At 30.1% G+C, this 21,103-nt stretch overlaps 1 protein-coding gene across 4 annotated transcripts; it reads right to left on the reverse strand.

The window, feature by feature from the left end:
• Window positions 1-3,696: 3,696 nt before the first annotated feature.
• On the reverse strand, window positions 3,697-20,083 carry LOC115881374 (leucine-rich repeats and immunoglobulin-like domains protein 3). 4 transcript variants are annotated; one of them, XM_030898829.1, is made up of 3 exons: window positions 19,966-20,083; window positions 13,900-14,010; window positions 3,697-5,700 (listed from the first exon to the last, which is right to left on the reverse strand). In XM_030898829.1, exon 3 carries the CDS (start codon window positions 5,691-5,693, stop codon window positions 3,813-3,815), a length of 1,881 nt encoding a protein of 626 aa, XP_030754689.1. In that variant the 5' UTR covers window positions 5,694-5,700; window positions 13,900-14,010; window positions 19,966-20,083; the 3' UTR covers window positions 3,697-3,812. The 4 variants fall into 4 exon arrangements, with proteins under 4 accessions (XP_030754689.1, XP_030754688.1, XP_030754690.1 ...); XM_030898828.1 differs by lacking the exon at window positions 19,966-20,083 and adding an exon at window positions 11,054-11,145 and having other exon boundaries at window positions 13,900-14,077; XM_030898830.1 differs by lacking the exon at window positions 13,900-14,010.
• Window positions 20,084-21,103: the final 1,020 nt, after the last annotated feature.

A 21,103-nucleotide genomic window follows, 5' to 3' on the forward strand; every position in this document is an offset into this window, starting at 1 on the left:
ATTGTCAAAAATTAAACTTTTTGTGCGAAATGATAAATTTGAAAACCGTTTCTGTTGCACCTTTGGCACAAAAACATTTCAAATTTATTATTTCAGTCTAATAGTCAACATGCCTAATTTATGTCAATGGTAACATGTAGGTGTTAATTATTTCGATATATCCAGATATCTCTACTAGTAGAGACCTTTTTTACGTAGAAAATGCCGTAAATGTATATTTTTTTACTCATTAGTTTCATACATACAGGGTTGTTCACCACATACGACACGGAGTATTGTAGCTAAACGATGAGATTTTTACAAATTGTAAGTTTTGGGTTCGATGAAGGACTATTAGAGGTACAATTTAAAAATAATTTTACAAGATGCAGAGTGTCCCAAATAAGTAAAAAATATCAAAGTTGTATTTTTTTAAATGGAACACCCTGTATATTATTACATTTTTAGTTTCAACGATTAAAATAAAGGTAAATTTGATTAAGGTTTATTATACTTAAACCATACCGTTTTTGAAATATTTTCAATTTTGTGAAATTGCAGTAAAAATTTTAAAGCTTCATTTTTCCGAGGGTATCAAAGTTTTTAATACTAAATATTTACTGAAGTTTATTTACTGATCAGTTATTGTGTTGCAATAATAAAAATAATACTACCTTATACAGAGTGTCTAAAAATTTATTTTAAATAATTATTAGCTTCAAACGGCAATAACTTGTTTAATTTAAATGGAACACCCTATATATTTTACGAGAATCAGATGCACAATTTAATTGTCTATCAAATTATATTATACCATTTTTTACCTATTTCTTTAAGTTTCCGTAGAAAATGCATTTTCTTGTAATTTAGAACTTATTTATCAATATACCTATGGACTATTGACATTTTAGATTATTTTTAAGGATGTACCAAATTTTTAAAGAGTACAGATACTAATATTGTCGATATAATTCGTTTATTTCATTAAAAAATAAAAAAAAAACTGTTTAAATATTTGTTAAAGAGGATCAATTAATATGATTCCAGTATTCAAACTACATTAACTGACTCTTTGCGTTGATTAATAATAATTGCTCCAAATACTAAAAAACTGAATGTTGTATTAGCATTAGACAGTGTGATAAAAAGTAACACCTTAAAAATTATATTTCATTTTTTAATAAATGCTTATTTATAACAACAGAGACTTTAATTTGATAACTTATTATTATAGTGATTTCTGACTCAAATCCACATTTATTTATAATAATTTATTAACGAACACAATTAAGTATGTAATTAATTAGTATATGGGCGGAAATAATGGTGTTATATTTAATTAATGCTATACTCTTTTATAAAGATTTAAATAGTTTTCTTTTTGCATACAAATGGGCTAGTAATATTATCGTTTTGCTAAAAACGATAATATTACTCCCTCAACAAGTAGGAGTCATATTGACAACAAAATCAAATTTCTCATCTCAAAAAGCTCCCAGACACCAATTTTCATCCAAATATTGAGGGTAGTTCAGAAATTATTTGGAAAAAATCGAAATAAAAATTAAACTTCTACACCCTGTATCTCCGAAATTAAGCATTTTAGAACATTTTTACGAACTTTTTTACTTATTTTTGTTGCTGAATATGCTGCCGAAGTTTCCCGAATATAAGTTGGGTCACCCTGTATATTTAACAGTTGAAAAAATCTAATAATTGTTTCTAATTTAATTGCCCTTAATTTTAATTGTATAAGATCAAATTAATTTTTCAACACCCTTCCCTCATTTTCTTATAAAATTTAAAATATAGTTTTTACCTTTAACCAGTGACGGATCCAGGATTCGGGAAAGGGGGGAGGTTCAGGGGCGGATACAGGAATTTATTTTAGGGGGGTCCAAATAAAAAAGTAACGTAGAATAAGCTTTTTACGTTGTCATTTTTACCCAAAAGCGTAATATTTAACCCAATTCTTAGATTTTAGGGTATCTCTGTATCCGCCACTGGGGAGGTTAGACACAAAGCATTACTCAAAGTATATAAGCACCTATACCCCTAAAGCATATATTTAAATAAAACCAAAACCGTACAAATAAGATTTATTAGTACAACCTTTTACAATATTAACAATATATACTTATAATCCAATATTAGCAGCTTCCCCTTAATCGTTTCTGACAAAATAAATGAATAAAATCGTATTACTGATTTTTTTAAATTGTTTATAATGATTAAATTCTAATAAAAATATTTCAATTTTTATGTTTATTAATAAACTCGATATGAACTTGATCGCAAAATAATATTTATCTTACTATAATAAAAAATAATTCATTATTGCTATACTTGTATTCATTTAAAACTTCCCAATATGGCGGACTTCAGTATGTGAGGCTTAAAAAACGAAAATATCTGGACTGGAATCGACTGTAGTTCAAATCGTTCAAATTGATAATCTGTGGTAAATCTGTTTGATATCTATTGCATTGTTTTTATATTTCTTGAAATAAATATAAAAACTATAATAATATATATTTTTTTACTTTATACTACTAGTAGTATATACTACTAATATATATTTTTTTACTTTACAGGATACACAAATAATAAAAAATACAGTTACTAAAAGCACTTAAGATTTGTAATAGATGTAGTTAGAATATCAAACACCAAACCAAACCAAAAATTATGTTTTATTTTACTGGTATTCCTCACATTTGAAAGGAAAGTCATTTCATAAATAAGCAGGACATCGGATAGTACACTCTATATCAATAATTTTTTTTATCCTATACTTGTTAGTTGACGCATCACTTACTAGGTATAAAATTTAGTACTGATTCCAAATCTATATGTAGTTGTGGTGTGGTTTGGTTTGACATATTCTGAAGTGTTTCTGGCAATTTAAAATAAGTTAATATTTAAACATAGTACTTAAACAAACATTTCTGGCTTTCCTGACAGTAGTGTGAACACAAATTTAATAAAGGTATTATGTGGATAATGTTCTGATTATTACAGTTTGCATGGATTACTGTTTTTGTATGTTGTCATTTTTAATAAAGTATATTCAATGAGTTTTTGAGCATTTCTTTTTCCCTCAGAGGATTGTGTTCTAATCTTTATATATAAATTTTCATAAATTATATCTACAAAATTGATTACCTTATAACTTTTTGCTAAAGACTTTGTAGTTGATACAGTTTAACAGTATATAAAAGAACTATTTAAATATGATGTTTGAAAATATATAGCTGTTTTTGCACACTTCAGTTCAATTTGTGATTAACTGTACTGAAATAAAAACAAATTAAGAGAAATGGGGTGATCTATCAACTATAACGTGAAACGCATCATCTCCTATTTCCAAGTTTTCTATTAATTTCACTTATTAAACAATTATAATTATTCAATAATCTTGATAATTCTAGGAACTCTCAGATATCGTCAAAACATGAAAACAAAAATTCACTTCCCATAGTTCTTACGTCCCTTTAACTAAAATATAAGAAACAGGGGAGTTAATATTCTCACTCAGAAAGTTCATAAAATACCTTTAAGTAAAATATCTTGGGATCTGCGGTAAAATACCTTTATTCTTATTAAATAATTTCAATAATCTACGTTTTTATTTATGATTTATGACAACCACCTAATAATCTAACTTTAACGTCAACTCCTGAAAAATGTTATGGTTAACCAAAGAGTAAAATCAATTTCTGAATTCGCTAACGCCAACTTATTTTTCATTAAAAAAAAATTACCAATTTTCGTAACTAGGTCGGCCATATTGAGGAACTTTTAAAAGAATTGTACTATATTTAATTATATACTTATATCAATTGTACTGCTTCTCTTGACTCTACTGCTTTCTTTTGTCGAAATAATGTATAACAGATGTAAACAACAATGCATATTAAAATTAAAACCATCACAATGTTCGTAAATAGATTTTCGTAATTAAATGAGCTTTGCTTGGAATACTGTGATAACACTTTTAAGGTTATGTTTTGGTACTGCAACATGTTATCTTTAATGTGATCGTTTAGGTCAGAGGTAAAATTTATAGGAAAATAAAATTTGGGAAACTTTGTTCCCAAAATATCCTTATTTTTATCATTTGTCGACGTATTTGAATCTATTTGGGAAACAGAAATATCGTTTATAATTTTTTGCAATAAATTGACTAAATTTGAGCTAGTGAAGTTCTTTTCCATATTTAGAGTTATATGATTTTTATCAGGAACGATGTTTGAATTACTAAAATTTTTAAAACTTTCGAAAAACTTATAAAATGACGTATTTTTGAAATCGTAGTTCAAGAAGTTTTCTAGTGAATCTTGTGAGCTATCAACGTTTCCGATATTGTTTCTATTAATAGTAATTGTTTCATTCTTAGAATTCTCATTCTCCAAGCAAGAAATACCAAAAAAGCTATGAGAATCTGTATGATTTCCCGGAACAACTTTAATGTTGTTTTTTTCAAAAATGTAAATATGTTGCATCAATTCGCTACATGTCCACAAGTTATCGCTCAAAGATATTTCTTCCAATTCACTGAAATAACTTACGACCAATGTTATATCGAAATTCATAATATTGGTGTTCGACATTTTCAACGTTTTTAATTTTTTTAGTGAAAATAGAAAATGAAAATCCAGAAGCGTGTTATTACTAGACAAATCTAGATATTCTAACGACTTTAGGTTATTCAATAATCCGAATGGAATGGTAACAATTGGGTTGGAAGATAAATCTAGATATTTTAGATTGATTTGTTGACTAAACGTCGCTCTATGTATCGATGTAAGTTTATTGTTGTTTAAATACAAATATCGCAATTTTGATGCGGTAAAAAATGCTTTTTTTGCAAGTAATTTTATTATGTTATTACTCAAATCAGCTGTATCTACTTCCGGTCCAACAAAATAATCTTCGATGGATTCTAAAACGTTTCCGCTAAGATTAACATTTTCTACGCTATTGTAGAATGTTGCATTAGAATAGCTAATAGTTTTGTCAGAAAAACTAAAATTAGTTAATCGGTTACAAGATAAATCGATTTCTATTATCGGAATACTTTGAAAAGTCGTCACTTCCACATTTGCCAAATAATTATGCGTTAAATTAATGTATGCTAAATTGGAATTTAATGAAACCGCTTTAGAATCGATGAACGAAAGATTATTGTAGCTCAAATCCAAAGATTTTAATTCAAATAAACCCGAGAAGCTGTGTTCTGATAAAGAAGTAATGGCGTTGTTGCTTAAATTTAGGTTTTTAAGAGAAGTCAGCGGACTAAACGTGCCATCTACAACTCCGCATAAATTGTTATTGGTTATCTCTAAAGTTTCTAATTTTATAAGCTTGTTAAAAAATCCAGGAACAATTTTCAATGTGCTCGTATTGGCCATAGATAGTGCCAATATGTTATTCCAGGTAGTTGGATTTACACCCATTTGAGACAAAACCGTGTTTTTAATTGTGAGGCTGTACGGAAGAGTCTCATTAGAAATAACTTTATATATTTCATCCAGATTTGTTTCATCACAGTATAAATTAATTTCATCTTCGACTAAATCTTTTTCATAACAATGGTAGTGGCCACAATAAGGTTCACTATAATGACTTTTTGTTACCAATCTTACACATGGTAAACCTGCCACAAATTGTAAAAACAATTCAGTAGTCAAAACTATGATGAAAACGATCATTTCAAACCTAAAAAAGAAAAAGTTTAGTTGAAATTATACAGGGGCGGTCCACGATTCGGGAAGGAGGGGGGGGGCTAGACACAAAATTTTACTGAAAGTACAGGGTGGGCCAAATTGGACGCTTTTAAAGGGAATCACCCTTTTCTATAAGAGATAGACGAAAATTAATATCGGTGTCTGGACACGGCATATAAATCACACGGTAGGCTAACTCTGCCCAGATTCCATTGTTTAAAATTTCTATAAAATTTGACCTTGAAAACACCATTATGGGTGCCGAGTCAGGGCCGGATTAAAACGCATCAAAAACTTTCCCAGAAAATAAACTATTGATAGACAGGGTCGTATTAAAATAATTGTAATCGTAATTGACTGAAACTGAATTTTATTTACATAATACTTTTATCTAAACAAACGAATCGTGAACCGCGCATACTCCTCGAAAAGTAAAAATGATAAAATCAATTAAACATTTAACTGTAGAGAATAGATAATTAAAATTAAAAAACATGCCAGGAGTTACAAACAAGAATTAAAGAAATACCCAATAAAATATCTGTTGAACAATATAAAGAGGCTACGTACAAATTATGTCCATCAATGGACGTAGCAAATTTTGTTAATATTCAAATTTCGCAATCTATTTTGCCTTCAATCGCCCAGAGACCCAGAGACACTAAGAAAATGAATATATGACATCGATATCAAACCTGGCTTAGAAAATCTTAGTGTATTTGAGACTCTAAAAAGCAAAGTTGAAAGTTTCGATGAACCGGATGAACTTAATCGATATTGTGTTCTATGTATTGATGATATGAATATCAAGTTCAACTTATTTTATAATAGTGATCGTGATAATATTGTAGGTTTTGAGGACCAGGAGAAGGGGAACAGAGAGTTTAAACTAGCTCGGGTGTCTAATGTTGTTATGGTTAAGTGGTATCTGTACCAATTAGAAGCAATCCCCAGCTTATTTTTTTTTATCACACTACATGCACAGGTGTATATATATTTAATATAAATATATTTGAAGGAAATCGTATTTGACGCAATTATTAAATTTAAAAATATTGGTATGAACAATATTTTATTAATAAGTGATATAATATATTATACACTACCAAACCACTATTATATTAAAAATGTCCAGAAAAACAAATAAAACTACAAAAACAAAATATAACGCACAAGAAAAGAATGAAATAAATTAAGCCGCACGCTACTGACTCAAAGCTTCCGTAAATGTACATTGTCGATAACAAAAACTACGACTGACTACGACATTGGTTAATTTCTGTTGCTGGCACCCATAATGGCGGCGTGCGCAAGGATATGCGCGTAGCGTTCCCGCCAAAGCGAGTCGGCCTGCCGTGTGATTTATATTTATATGCCGTGGTCTGGAGCTCAATTTTTGCCAAAAACATGATGGTGAAAACCGCACATCGATATCTCTTACCGTTTCGGAGTTACGGGGTGTTTTTCAAAAATATGCATTTTTAACAAATCGCTGTAACTTTTTTGTTATGGAAAATTTATTATTTTTATGAAAACATTTCCAAAGCATCTTTTTACGTAGAATTTAATGGTTTAAGTATAATTTTTTTAAAATTAGTAATTTAAGAATTATCAACAGAAAATTTGATTTTTTAAATGGACACTCTGTATATTTCTAACTCATTGAAAAGAATTTAAAATTACCTTTCCAAAAATATAGCACACTTGATATTTTGCTGTATTCTTCTTCGAGTTATAGAGTTTATTAAAATTCGCCCACTTTGAATAAGTAGGCTTTGGACGGCGCCGGCTGTAATGCAAAAAAAATCTAGCCGGTGAGCAGCAATTAAAATTATTAATTTTAAAAAAATTATACTTAAACCATTAAATTCTGCGTAAAAAAGTGCTTTGGAAATGTTTTCACAGAAATACAAAATTTTTCATAGCAAAAAAGTTACAGCGATTTGTTAAAAATGCACATTTTTGAAAAACACCCCGTAACTCCGAAGCGGTAACAGATATCGATATGAGGTTTTCACCATCATGTTTTTGTTAAAAATTGAGCTCCAGACACCGATATTACTTTTCGTCTATCTCCTATAGAAAAAGGTGTTTCCCTTCAAAAGCGTCCAATTTGACCCACCCTGTACATACTGTGGAACGGAAAAACAAAAGGTCCATGTTGGGAGTTGGGAAACCGAATAGGAGTAACAGATGCGGTGATATATGCCTTACATGTTGAATGGAATTGGGCAGGACATGTGGCTAGGATGAACGGTGGGCAAAGAGACTTGTGGAATGGAGACCAAGACACGAGGCCTATAGAAGCAGAGGACGACCTCCTAGTCGATGGACAGATGATATTAAGAGAGTGGCTGGAAACTGGATTCAAGTGGCACAAAATAGAAAGGAATGGTTAGAGTTGAGGGAGGCTTTTGTTTAGCAGTGAACGGAATAAGCTAAATGATGATCATGATGACATTGCGGAATCGTTTCTGACAAAATAAATTAATAATAAATACTTTTAAATATTTTTTTTATTATTTGTTAGTTGTCGTTACTGTTAGTAACAAAACTAGTGTGCAAACTGTTAGTAAAATTGCTTAAAAATTATACTGGGTGTTGCATCGTCGGACGGGACATAGGAAATCCCATGTAAATTTTAATGGGGTCAATTATGGCTTCCCTAATTATTTTGAGAATAATTCTATTTAGGTTTATTGAAGAGCACTAAAACCCACATTCAAAAGAATAACTGTAGATATTTTTGATTAGCTCGTTTACGAGTTATCGCCGATTTCTTTTTAAATATTTCTCCATTCTTATGGCCAGGTATTTACTTATGAGCACCAGTCAAGGTAAAAGATAATTGTCAAATGAAGTTGTCATTTCAGAAATTTACCTATTTAGTGCTTTATTATTATTGAAAACTCATTCCTACATCGGAAATCTTAAAGATGTATTTATAAATACAAATTAATATGAATTAAAGTAAAATAAAGTAGGTAATCAATTACAAGGTTAATTATAGTATTATTACAGATTATTACAATATTCAATAACTTATTAATTTAGGTACTATTAAATTGTTAGAACTTTAGGATTTAAGAAGATGTTCAAATATTCCTCCATCGACTGCTAGACAATAACCCAGGCGATCATAAAATTCTCTTCTTACATTCGCTAGTTGGTAAACTGAAATTCTATTGCATTCGGCAGAAATAGCATTTTTTAACTCGTCTAGATTTGGGTATTTTTTATCCTTGAATATCCTGTTTTTTAAATGGCCCCAGAGAAAGAAATCATTTGGCGAAATATCAGGAGACTTTGCTGGCCAATTTACTGTATGATTTAGGCCAATAAGGTTTCCGTTAAAACTATTGTCTAAATATTCCCGAACAGCCAGGGTAATATGTGCCGGGCAGCCATCCATTTGGTACCAAACTTCCTGATTTTCCCTAGCGGCATCATGTAAAGCAGGTAAAATATGATTTTCGAGTAGTTCCAAATAATAATCTGCATTTAAATTTCGGGTACGAAATAATGGCCCGATAATATTGTGTCCGAATATCCCTGCCCACATATTTACTTTCTATGGATATTGCGTCCTTGTTTCGACAAACCTGTGTTGGTTTTCTTTGTTCCAATATCGATAATTTTGAACATTGGGTTCATTATTTAAGGTAAACGTGCATTCGTCAGTGAAACATATGTTTTTTAAAAATTCCCTATCCGTGTTTGCTCTTTCCATCATATCAAAACAAAACGCCTGCCGCCGTATTTCGTCCCCATCTCGTAGCTCTTGGTGCTTTTCATAATTGAAGGAATAATATTTATGTCGTTTCAAAATTCGAAACGTTGTAGTGTGATCTATTCCTATTTTATCCTCAAGTTAAATTGTGCTGATCTTTCCATCGTTCTCTTGCACGCACAATTAAACTTCCAAGTCGGTATCATTTCTTGCATCTTCTCTTTGTTCCTACCTTGCTTCACATCTGCAGTTATTTATTAGGGTACCTTTGGTCTCAAATCTCTGGATATTCCTTGCGATTGTAGATTTTCCAGGTATCGGTCTATTCGGATGCAGAGCAGCAAACATGTCCGACACCTTTTGATAACTATTTCCTTGCTAATACCATTTAATCATCAATACTTTTTCTTCGGTAGTGTAATTCATGACTAATATTTTCTATGTTTGGGATTTATTCTTGGTTTTAGGCGAGTAATTTAAAACATAATAATTAAAAGTTGTTTTTATTTTTTACGTACAGCTGGTTCCAATAAAATTGAGTACGATTTAAAACATATTTTTATTATTTCGGGCAGTATATTCTATGATACCTGTCCCCCATTTCTCTACTCATGTCATGCTGACGTTCTGAAAAATATATTTGCCACTTTGTCAAAAGCAAAGTTGTTTTATACAATGTCACAATAACCTTAACATGTCAAAATACTTGACACATAAATATACACTGCTCAAATATTCGAAAAGAATGTGTATAGAGTCGTATTCATTTTTTTTGGAACCAGCTGTACGTTTCGACCATTCTTAGGTCTTCTTCAGAAAATTATAATTATTATCAAATACATATACACATAACAATATAAAATCATTATAAAATTTAATTAAGTATTACACATAACATATTAAAAAACAAACAACCACATTACTAGTACATGTCAGACTCTAAAAAAAAATTTTTAGAGTCTGACTTTTCATTTTTTAGAGTCTGACATGTACTAGTAATGTGGTTGTTTGTTTTTTAATATGTTATGTGTAATACTTAATTAAATTTTATAATGATTTTATATTGTTATGTGTATATGTATTTGATAATAATTATAATTTTCTGAAGAAGACCTAAGAATGGTCAAAACGTACGTAAAAAATAAAAACAATTTTTAATTATTATGTTTTAAATTACTGGCCTAAAACCAAGAATAAATCCCAAATAAATATACAAAAAGTCAAAGAAAAAATTAGATTTATAAATTTATATTTCCTATGTAGGTATGAGTTTTTAATAATAATAATAAAGCACTAAATAGATAAATTTCTGAAATGACAACTTCATTTGACAGTTATCTTTTATCTTGACTGGTGCTCATAAGTAAAAAAGAAATCGGCGATAACTCGTAAACGGGCTAATCAAAAATATCTAAAGTTATTCTTTTGAATGTGGGGTTTAGTGCTCTTCAATAAACCTAAATAGAATTATTCACTAAAATAATTAGGGAAGTCAATAATTGACCCCATTAAAATTTACATGGGATTTCCTATGTCCCGCTCGACGATGGAACACCCGGTATATGGCGTTTGAAAAAAAATAGCATGTTCTAATCGTAAAATTGACTTTTTGTACCTCGTCTGTAATGTTAAACCCTTGTTTATATATTCTTAAAGTTGGTCAACCTCTCGACAAAATGTGCTGCCTCTGGTGAACAAATCGTAAAGCTTTAAAAGAATGAAGCATGTGATTAGGGGCGGAGTCAAAAATATCGATTATTTGCGGTATTTCCCTCAGAGTAATGTAATAATATAGCTCGGATTTTTGCGAACTATAATAGGGCTCAGCTGATTAAGAAATTAAAAAAAACTATTATTTCATTGTTGATTTTCGATTATTTTTGCTGTTATTTTAAGGATTCTAAACCGTATTTAACAAAGGCATAACAATTTTCAATATGTTGGTACATTAATGCTAATTACTGGTAATTATTAATATTTAAAAAAAGTTACATACACTTACTTTATTTCGATTTAACCCAGGACTATAAAATTTTATTTCATTCTTCGATCATTTTATTCTAAATTGAGGTTTTACGAATTTAAGATAAATTTTTTGAAAACAAAACGTTTATACATTCTTGATTAATTTTTTTCTTAATTAAAAATAAAACTTGGCACTTGTTTCAATAATATTATTTGACATTTAAATAAATATTATGTACTTAATACACCATTTAAATCTTTATTACACGAAATAAATCTTTCTTAGCGTAAAACATGGTCAGAGTCAAGTTTGCTTTAACTTTGTACCATATGAAAAAAAAAAACGGCGTCCAGTTGGCAGGGAAATGAGGATCGACGACATTTCCCACATAAATTTACATATAAAATGACAGCGATCTTCATTTCATAGCCATCGCTGACGCCGTTTATTTTCGATCAAAAAAAACTGAAAATATCATTATGTTTTAACTCACAAAGCCCGTTAAACCATAAAACTTTCTAGTATATTGTTTTATTAGGAGTAAAAAATGACACTTTTCGTGACGAGACTGTAGGTTTGACATACAGCCGAAGCACAAAAGTCATTTTTACTCCGAATAGAACATGCTATTTTTTTCAAAAGCCACAAATAATGTTTTAAACAATTTCAAACGTTCCAAATAATATAAAAATATTTAAAACTCATACCTTGTGAGTAATTATCATGATACAAAAAAAAAACAAGGTATGATATTGCGCAGGTTGATCACCACGTCACAGGTGATAAACGGCAATATTGGTCGGCAAGCTCCACGCGCCAATTTCAAATTTTCAAACAGATGACACATAATAAATGTGTATAATGTGTCATAACTTTTCAAATGTCCAGCTCGATGATTTTACATAACTTTAGGGGTTATTTAATTCTTCCCTATTTTAGGTCTTTTTTTATTAGTGGCAATTGAACAATACGGATATTTTGTTGTATGGCATATGACGTCACAGGCGATATGCGCAAACTGAACGAAATTGGAGACGCTATCGACCATACCTTGTTTTCAAGTTTTCTTTGTACCATGAGTAATTATATATCGAGAAACTATGGTTACGGCTCGTTGAATTTGAGACTTATGTCATTTTAATAATATATTTTCATACTTTTATGCTTAGGCGTAAAGTGCTTTACTTTTATGCCTAGGCGTTAAAATGACTTTTTTATATTGTCAATCACGTCGCAAAAATTAATACTTTTGTGACGTTTGAAAAAAAAATAATATTTTGAAACTAACTGGTATATTTTTCTGCCACAACAAAGTTATTATACAGTGATAAATGATAAGATCATATTGAAATACGCTACTGGGTAAAAAAAATTGGCTAAATTTTATCAATAATACTCCATTTCAAAAGTTATTTTCCAAAATAATTAATATTTTTTAATAATTGATTGCAATTAATATTATTTGACTAGTTTAATTTGATTAATTAATAAGACTAGATTAATTTCATTTAAAATAAATTTGATCAGATTTTTTTCGTATATTCAACTACCAGAAAAGTAGAAGGAAGATTATAATGTATCTATCACAATATTTAAAAGAACTACTACAATAATTATTAGAAGAAAAACAAAAAGAAAAAAATACCCAAATACCTTCACCTTCTACTCAACTACAAAATAAATGAATATAATCTCTTACAAGAACACTACACAAACTACTTCTTGTATTCTACACTAAACAAATTATCAAACTTATTAATTAATCAAACATAAAGAAAAATTAACCAAATTACCCCTTCACCTACTACTTAACTTCAAAATAAAATATAAAAACACTACTAAATTTCTTCTGGTAGTCTACACTAAACATTATAATCAAACTTAATAAATTAATCTAATTTTACATTACAACTACAAAGAAACAAGAAAATATTTTAAAACTACAAGAAATAAAACTTCGATACGTGCGACCAGTATAATAGATCAAGCGGACAAAGAATATAAAATACTTTAAAATGTGCATTCAGAAAGAAAAAATATCTCGAAAATTATCTAAACAAACATTTTTTTTTCTTATCAGTGAAAAACATCGACCTCGTTGGCCTTGCGGAATTTGTCGGGTATTTACAATGGTCGAATTGTATAATTACCAGCTTTTATAGCATATCTAATAGACAAAAAGTATCTGGTCGATTAGTAACCAATTGGCACAGTCCGAAAATTATCGATTTTTATTTTCTCTGTTTTTATTGGCCGATTCAAAATTCAAAGTAACAAAAAATATTTTTCTCTAGTAAAAGACTGTGAAATACGCCCTGCCATCTGGTGCTTTACATCCATAAACGTCTTAGGTTGAGCTACTTTAAAAATTCATATACAAGGGTTAAACCAGCCTCACCACAAAAACTCAAATCATTTTTAACCCTAATAAAACAATATACTATTTTTGTCTTTAACAATGTTTCTTTAATTCTAATATTAATAATAGTTCTTACCAGTATGTTATTTAATCCTTGGTATATAATTTATACGATAAATGAAACGGTGACACAATTTCCAGCACCAAATTTAATTATTAATGGATTTTCTAAACAAAATCATTTTCTCTGTGGGAAAGAAACATTATTATTATACTCTGTTTTATGAATCAGACTTTTAATGATTTTATTTTGTAAGGATGTTATAACAGACTGTAAATTGATAATGAATTATCTATCTTCTGTGTACAGCTGAAATATTTGAGTTTCCGTAACAGATGATAACTTTATAATTATATACAGGGTGTTCCTTAATGGCATGCGAATGCGAATATTTAAAGAGGTGATTCATTCTAAAAAAAATTAACTTCATATGAATAGTATGTTATAAACATCATAACTTGTTAGAGGGTGGTAAAATTATCTAACAAACTTTCAATATAACTAGGCATGTTTGGTTTTCCGGTATACCAGTACCAGCACCGGTACTTTTGAAATATACCGGTATCAGTATCGTCTTTTACAAGACCGGTATACCGGTTTCGGTACTGACACCGGAAGACCGATTTTGGTCCCGGTATCGGAAAACCGGTTTAAATCGGTCCCGAAAGATATCCAATAACAGCTACCTAAATCTTAAACTACCCTGTATAGCTTGATACTTAATTACAATAACCATTGTATGTTAAACCAAATTAAAATTTGATCCATAAAATTATACAGGGTGATACAAAATTAATATGGAACATTGGTCACATTTAAAAGCAAGTAACTCCTTTATTTTAAATGGAACACTCAGTACATTATTCCCGTGTTCAATGGGGAATTCATATTTCTTCAAAATATTATTGAGGTTGCCCACCTCTTAGATAATGATTCTCCTAGATATTTTATTTTTTATGATTCTGTGTCACTACATCTTCATTATTTGAAAAAATCTAGGGTGGCTGTGATATATCTTTTGTTAATTTAACAAAAATTAAAGGATGTAGAATAAAATACTCAACGGTAATCGGTAATAAAAAGATATACGTTTAAAACATATTTTAATTATTACAGAATTAAAACTAGATATAAACCTATAATTATGTGACAAAAATTAGCTAGATAAAATCAAATGCTCAAAATGTTTCCTTTCTGTTAACAGCATAAAATAATTCTGTTTTCAAAAGATCTTTTCATTTTAAAAGGTATATGTGAAGTTTTACTCCAAAAAGCAGCTACAATTATTATTTCTGTCATGTTGTCGACAATAGTCGGTCAAGTTTTGTAAACACTGTCTTTAACATATGTATCCCCATAAAAAACTAGACTATATATAATCAGGAGCATTTAAGTATTCTATTAATTGGTGAATGCACACTGCATCACCAACTAATAGAATCATATCAATTCTCTTCGATGTAGGATAAGTTTACATTTTCGGCAAATATCTGAGAATTTTTTATGTGTTTTGACTGACACAAAATGATAACTCGTTGTTAAAGTTGGACTAATTAGACAGCTTTGTTGAAGTAACGTCAGACATATCACAGCCACCTAGATTTTATCAAATAATAAAGATCTACTCAGATCAGATCATGTAAATGAAAATATCTAGGAAAATCTTTATTTGGGGGGTAGGCAACCTTAATAGTGTTTTGAAGAGACATAAATTCCCCATTGAATATTAAAATAATATACTGGGTGTTCCATTTAAAATAAAAGAGTAACTTGCTTTTAGAGGTGACCAATGTTCAATATTAATATACTGGGTAAATTCCAATTTAGGTAACTTTTATTGTAATTTGAAAATTATTCTATATTTTTAAAAAATGTTAAACATGTCAAAAACCTTACATCTTAGTCATATACTTCTCTAATAAAATCCATTTTTATTTTTATCCCAGAATCTGAAAATCAATTAATATATAGGGTGTTTCATTACAAGAAACAAAACTTTGATATGTAACTTTTTTTGGGGGACACCCTGTAGAACTCTCTATAATTTTAAAAAGTGCTCTGAATTATACATATGCTTACAAAATTTCATTTCAATACGAACTGTTCTTCTCCCAATAGACTCCGCGTCGTATGAGAGGCGCCACACATAACTAGAAATATAATTTTAATATTCGAATGCATTTTAGAAGCGCACCTTATGGGATATTTTTGCTAATCTTTGATTTTGTAGCTAGACAAAATACAACCAAACCAAACTAAACATACCATACGATCGAAAAAAAACGGCGTTAAAGAAGGCGTTAAGTCGTTACTTGGCCCGTACTCTTCTTTATTTTTTAATACTACAGTAACGTTGTTTTTAATACTGACAGTTGGCCTTAAAAAAGTTGTAATATATTTTTATATTGGATAAAAATTATTTCTAAATTGTGTAGTTTAAAATTCGAGAAATCTTGTTTTTTTTGGAAATAGATTTGTGTGCCTGGAAACGTTCTGTCCTTTTTTAATCTTTCTATAATTAGTGTTATTTTTTGACAAGTTTTATGCAAATGTTTAGTAAACGTTGTTTAGAGATTGACCTCGCCAAAATTATCATCGATTATCATTCCCCAGTCGTATTTGACGTCGTTTTTTTTCGATAATACCGTTGATTGAAAGAATTGGGAAGATACGCAACTTAATAGACGAATTCGCGACAAGGCCGACTTCATTTCCCCTTAATACAATGATATTTCTCAAATGCTGTACGGTGGGGACACCAGTCGTTCTGTAGTCGAGCCATAAAACACTTATTTTTTATTTTCTCTGATTCGGCCAGCGAAGGCATACTGAAGACGGTGTTGATCTGAAAGCGACAGGGTTGCCATATTAAAATGTGTAATATATGTAATATGTTTGACGAAAATATCTTTGGAAAAAAACCGCGTTTATGTATTGAAAATTTATTCGTGTTAAACATAGAATAAATAAGAAACATAAAAATTCTTTTATAGGTACTGAATATGTCGTATGATCGAAAAAAGTCGTTTAATTGGCTTGGAGATGACGATTATTGACATTTATCATAATATTTTACATATGAAATTACAGCGATCTTCATTTCCAAGCCAACTCTGACGCAGTTTTTTGTTTAATCATACAATATTATATTAAATTGTTTAATAATAGAAAATCTTACGGATTAGTCAGTAGCTCTGGTAACACTGTCTCCGGCAACCACTTACTCTGTCGACTGAAAGCAGGCGTCTGCTACGGTATAGTATTCTTTATCCGCTGCGCTGTAAACGACTATCAGCGCGCAGCGGCGCAGAGCTAAACTAAATCTCGGAATTCTCGGACAGGCCACCTACATCTCGGACAGGCTTTGTGCCATGAAATCGCCCATAAGGTTGCGCATCTTCTTATTTCTTCAATCAACGATAATACGGTATAATGATAATGATTTCTCTCAACAAGCATTGAATTATATACATACGGTAATAGCAAAACAATTTCCGATGCACGTGATAAAACTTTGAGTGACAAGCGATTGCGACAGCGCTGCCAGATTGTGATGGATTTATGACATGAATCTTAATGTAAAATAGGGTAACAATATACTTATATAATTTCTTAAGGATTTTTACGTTTTATTTGATTATTTGTGAACATTATGAATATTATTCTTAGTGTTATTATGGGTTATTTATTGATGTACATCTTACAACATCACAAGTGGTAATAACAAGTAAGAGGGTGCCATTAATGCACAAACTAATAATCACAGAATTTACTAATAACTAACGTAGAAATAAATATCTTTGAAAATGGTATAATGTGCTCACCAATCAAACTTATTTCTCTGACTACTGTCAAGGATAATAAAGGACCTTTATTGTCACGTACTCGTTCAAATTGTTTACCAGCTCTTTGCTTCGACTGTTTAAATGCTTCGGCATATTTTCAACACACAATTTTAAGGAATGCAATACAAAAACCCGAAAATTTAGTTCTTAAAAGAACTGTTTGTGCTTAAAAGACAATTTAAAAAAAGATTATGAAAACAGGCAAAAAAATGAGAATTACTTACAAAGATTCAACAACACGATATTATACAAAATAAGGACTGACATTATGATAATTGCTAAATAATAAACGACAACGTCGCTGAACACGGCGCAATGTCACCAACATGGCGATAATAAAATTCAGTTTGGTTTGGTACCCTATGCGAAAAAATGAAAGATAAAAAAAGCGTGTCATTTTGGCAGTTAGTGTCAGTCAGTGTAAAAAAATCGAAGAAAAAATTTAAGAAAAGGCGTTATACAAAAAAATGGACATCCAAAAAGAAAAAGGTTCGGCCAACTAAATCTTCTAGAGTACGTTAAGAAACGGGAGCCTGATGATTGCGATCTAAAACTAGTAAAAACAACGACGGCGATGTTCCGTCTTCCGCCATGGTTACCAATAAACTAGTCAAATTTTGTCAATCATGCGACCTAACGATCAATATATTGTCAATACGACTAGCTCCGCCTTTAATATTGTCGAGTATTTTCAGGATCCCGAAAATCCATCAATATGTACGCTCAAACGCTCAATAATATTGTCAATAATCCAAAATATTGACAATATTATTGATCGTGTGAGGGCCGCTTAAGAGTCTATGTACTTTCGGGTCGCTCTTTCAGGTCGGGTAAAGCGGGTGTGTGGCCGAAGAAAATATATATTATATTTCAGAAATCTGCCTAAGGCTTAGCCTAATCCTGTCGTGTTAAGCCAGCCCCGGATCTACAATTTTTTTGAACCGGGGCAAAAAATTGATAGTAGCGCCCCCTCTCTCCAGCGTTTGAAATAAATTCATTTAAAAAACCTACAAATATCTAGATATACAGTTCATACCATACATAAACTTTTAGTCACGTGATAAGCTTGACCGGCACAGCGTTGTCCACTTTTATATATTTTCTTTTAATCAAAATATTTTAGATAACAAAAATAAATTAATTACAAATATACAGGGTGGTCCGAACTGTATTCCGGAAACTTCGGCAGTATATTCTGCAGATAAAAATAAATAAAGAAGTTCGTATAAATGTATGTTCTAAAATCCTTGGTTTCGGAGATACAGGGTGTAGAAGTTTCATTTTTATTTCGATTTTTTCCAAATAATTTCTGAAGTAATGTCAATATTTGGATGAAAATTGGTATCTGGGAGTTTTTTGACATGAGAAATTTGATTTTGATGTCAATATCACTCCTACTAGTAGAGGGGCGCCACCTACATTTTTTTTAACTGGTTTGAAGAGTAATAACTTTTCGTCCGTACCTGTATAAAACTATCGTGTAAAAAATATACATTTACGACATTTTCCACGTGAAAAATATCTCTTGGTAAAAATCGCTACGAGTAATGGTTTTCGAGATATTTGGAATCGAAATTATCAATACCTGTCATCATTGACATAAATTAAACATGTTGACTAAATAGTTATTAGACTGAAATCATAAATTTAAAATGTTTTTGTGCTAAAAGTTTAACAGAAACTATTTTTTTGTCATTTTTTGCAGAAAAATTTATGATTAATTTAAAAAAATAAAAATTTCCCAAATTTATTATTTCAGTGAAATAACTATCTACTCAACGTGTTTATTTTTCGTCAACAATGACATGTATTGACTATTTCCATTCTAAATATCTTGAGAACGTTTGCTCGTAGCGATTTTTACAAAGAGATTTTTTTTATTTAAAAAGATTACGATTTTTTATTTTTTACGTAAAAAGTCACAGAGATGTATATTTTTTAACTCGGTAGTTTTATACAGGTACGGACAAAAAGTTATTGCGCTTCAAAACAGTCAAAACAAATGTAGGTGGCGCCCTCTACTGTAGGGAGTCTCAAGACATCGTAAAATCCAATTTATCATACCAAAAACTCCCAGACCCCAATTTTCAACCAAATAATGATGTTACCTCGAGTATTTAGAAAAAAAATCGAAATAAATGAAAACATCCTGTATCTCTGAAACAAAGCATTTAGGACATACATTATATGAACTTTTTACTTATTTTATCTGAATATGCATCTGAAGTTTCCGGAATTCACAAAGTTCGGACCATCTATGCTAGAAATTATATGTATATATATCAACAAAACTCACCTTCTTAACAACACTTAAGGGACATAAAGGACCATTACTACTGCTTTCCTATTTAAAATATTCTAATAAATTTGCGATGAGTTTGTTACAACTATTAAGCTATCGCACTAAAAGAGGTTCTAAAAAGAACAATGTTCGACTGCAAGGTCTGTTAGTAAACATTTTCGAGCATAAAGTATCACAACCATAGACTTAAAAATAAAATATAGATTACACTATTTACATTTCAACGCGGACAAACAACCTTTTTTGTACACATGTTTACTTCTGGGTACAGTCGACCGAGCCTTCCTCATCCAGCCTATGTTGTCACGTCTTTAATATTATCAATATTTTTTTTCTTGTTATACACATTTATTGAGATATTAATACTACAGTTTAATAAAGTAGGTTTTAATATTCCAGAGATGTATTAAATAGTCCTTATACTACTAAATTATAAGTCGGATACTGTTTAAAAAGGATAAGTTCTTTACAATATGACAACACCGATTAGAGGCGAGGGAGCCTATTCATTCATTTATTACCTTGTAGTACGTGTCGCACGTGTGCGGTAAAGCTTTGTTGCCGCTATCTCCCCGGCTGTATTAACGCATTTTCTTAGCTTGTAGTGCTTAAGTGTTTATTTTATTGACTTTTTCTGTTCAAGAACTATAAAATATGGTTCGCCAGTGCCAAATTTGCAAGAAATTTGACTTAAATAATCCATTTAAGTCTTGAAACGACTTTTGACCGGTAGGCAACTCTCAATTTACCCATTGGGAGTCAGTGGCGTTGTTGTAGAAAGGCGCTTATTTAGATAATATTTTAGTAAAATGTAAAATCTGAATTTTTTCTCTTACATTACATTATTTACTTACTTACATTGTAACAAAATCATAATTATAACCCTGTTAATAATTAATAATGTTTTTATTAAAAATATATTCCGGTTTATTCTAAAATTATCTTCAGAATCTAAAATAACATACAAGAATTTTAAAATGATATTACATTAGAAACAATATTTTTTTTAATATACCGGGTCGTTTCAAAAGTGGCTCACCCTATAACTTTTTATTTTTTCAGATAAAAAAAAAACAGATTTGTATGTTAGTAGGTATATGACATAAATTAGGATTTATTGACGTATTCAATT

The sequence above is a fragment of the Sitophilus oryzae genome, unplaced genomic scaffold (assembly GCF_002938485.1).
Source record: "Sitophilus oryzae breed Bouriz unplaced genomic scaffold, Soryzae_2.0 scaffold_1717_pilon_pilon, whole genome shotgun sequence".
In the NCBI taxonomy this organism is placed as follows: Eukaryota; Metazoa; Arthropoda; class Insecta; order Coleoptera; family Curculionidae; genus Sitophilus; species Sitophilus oryzae.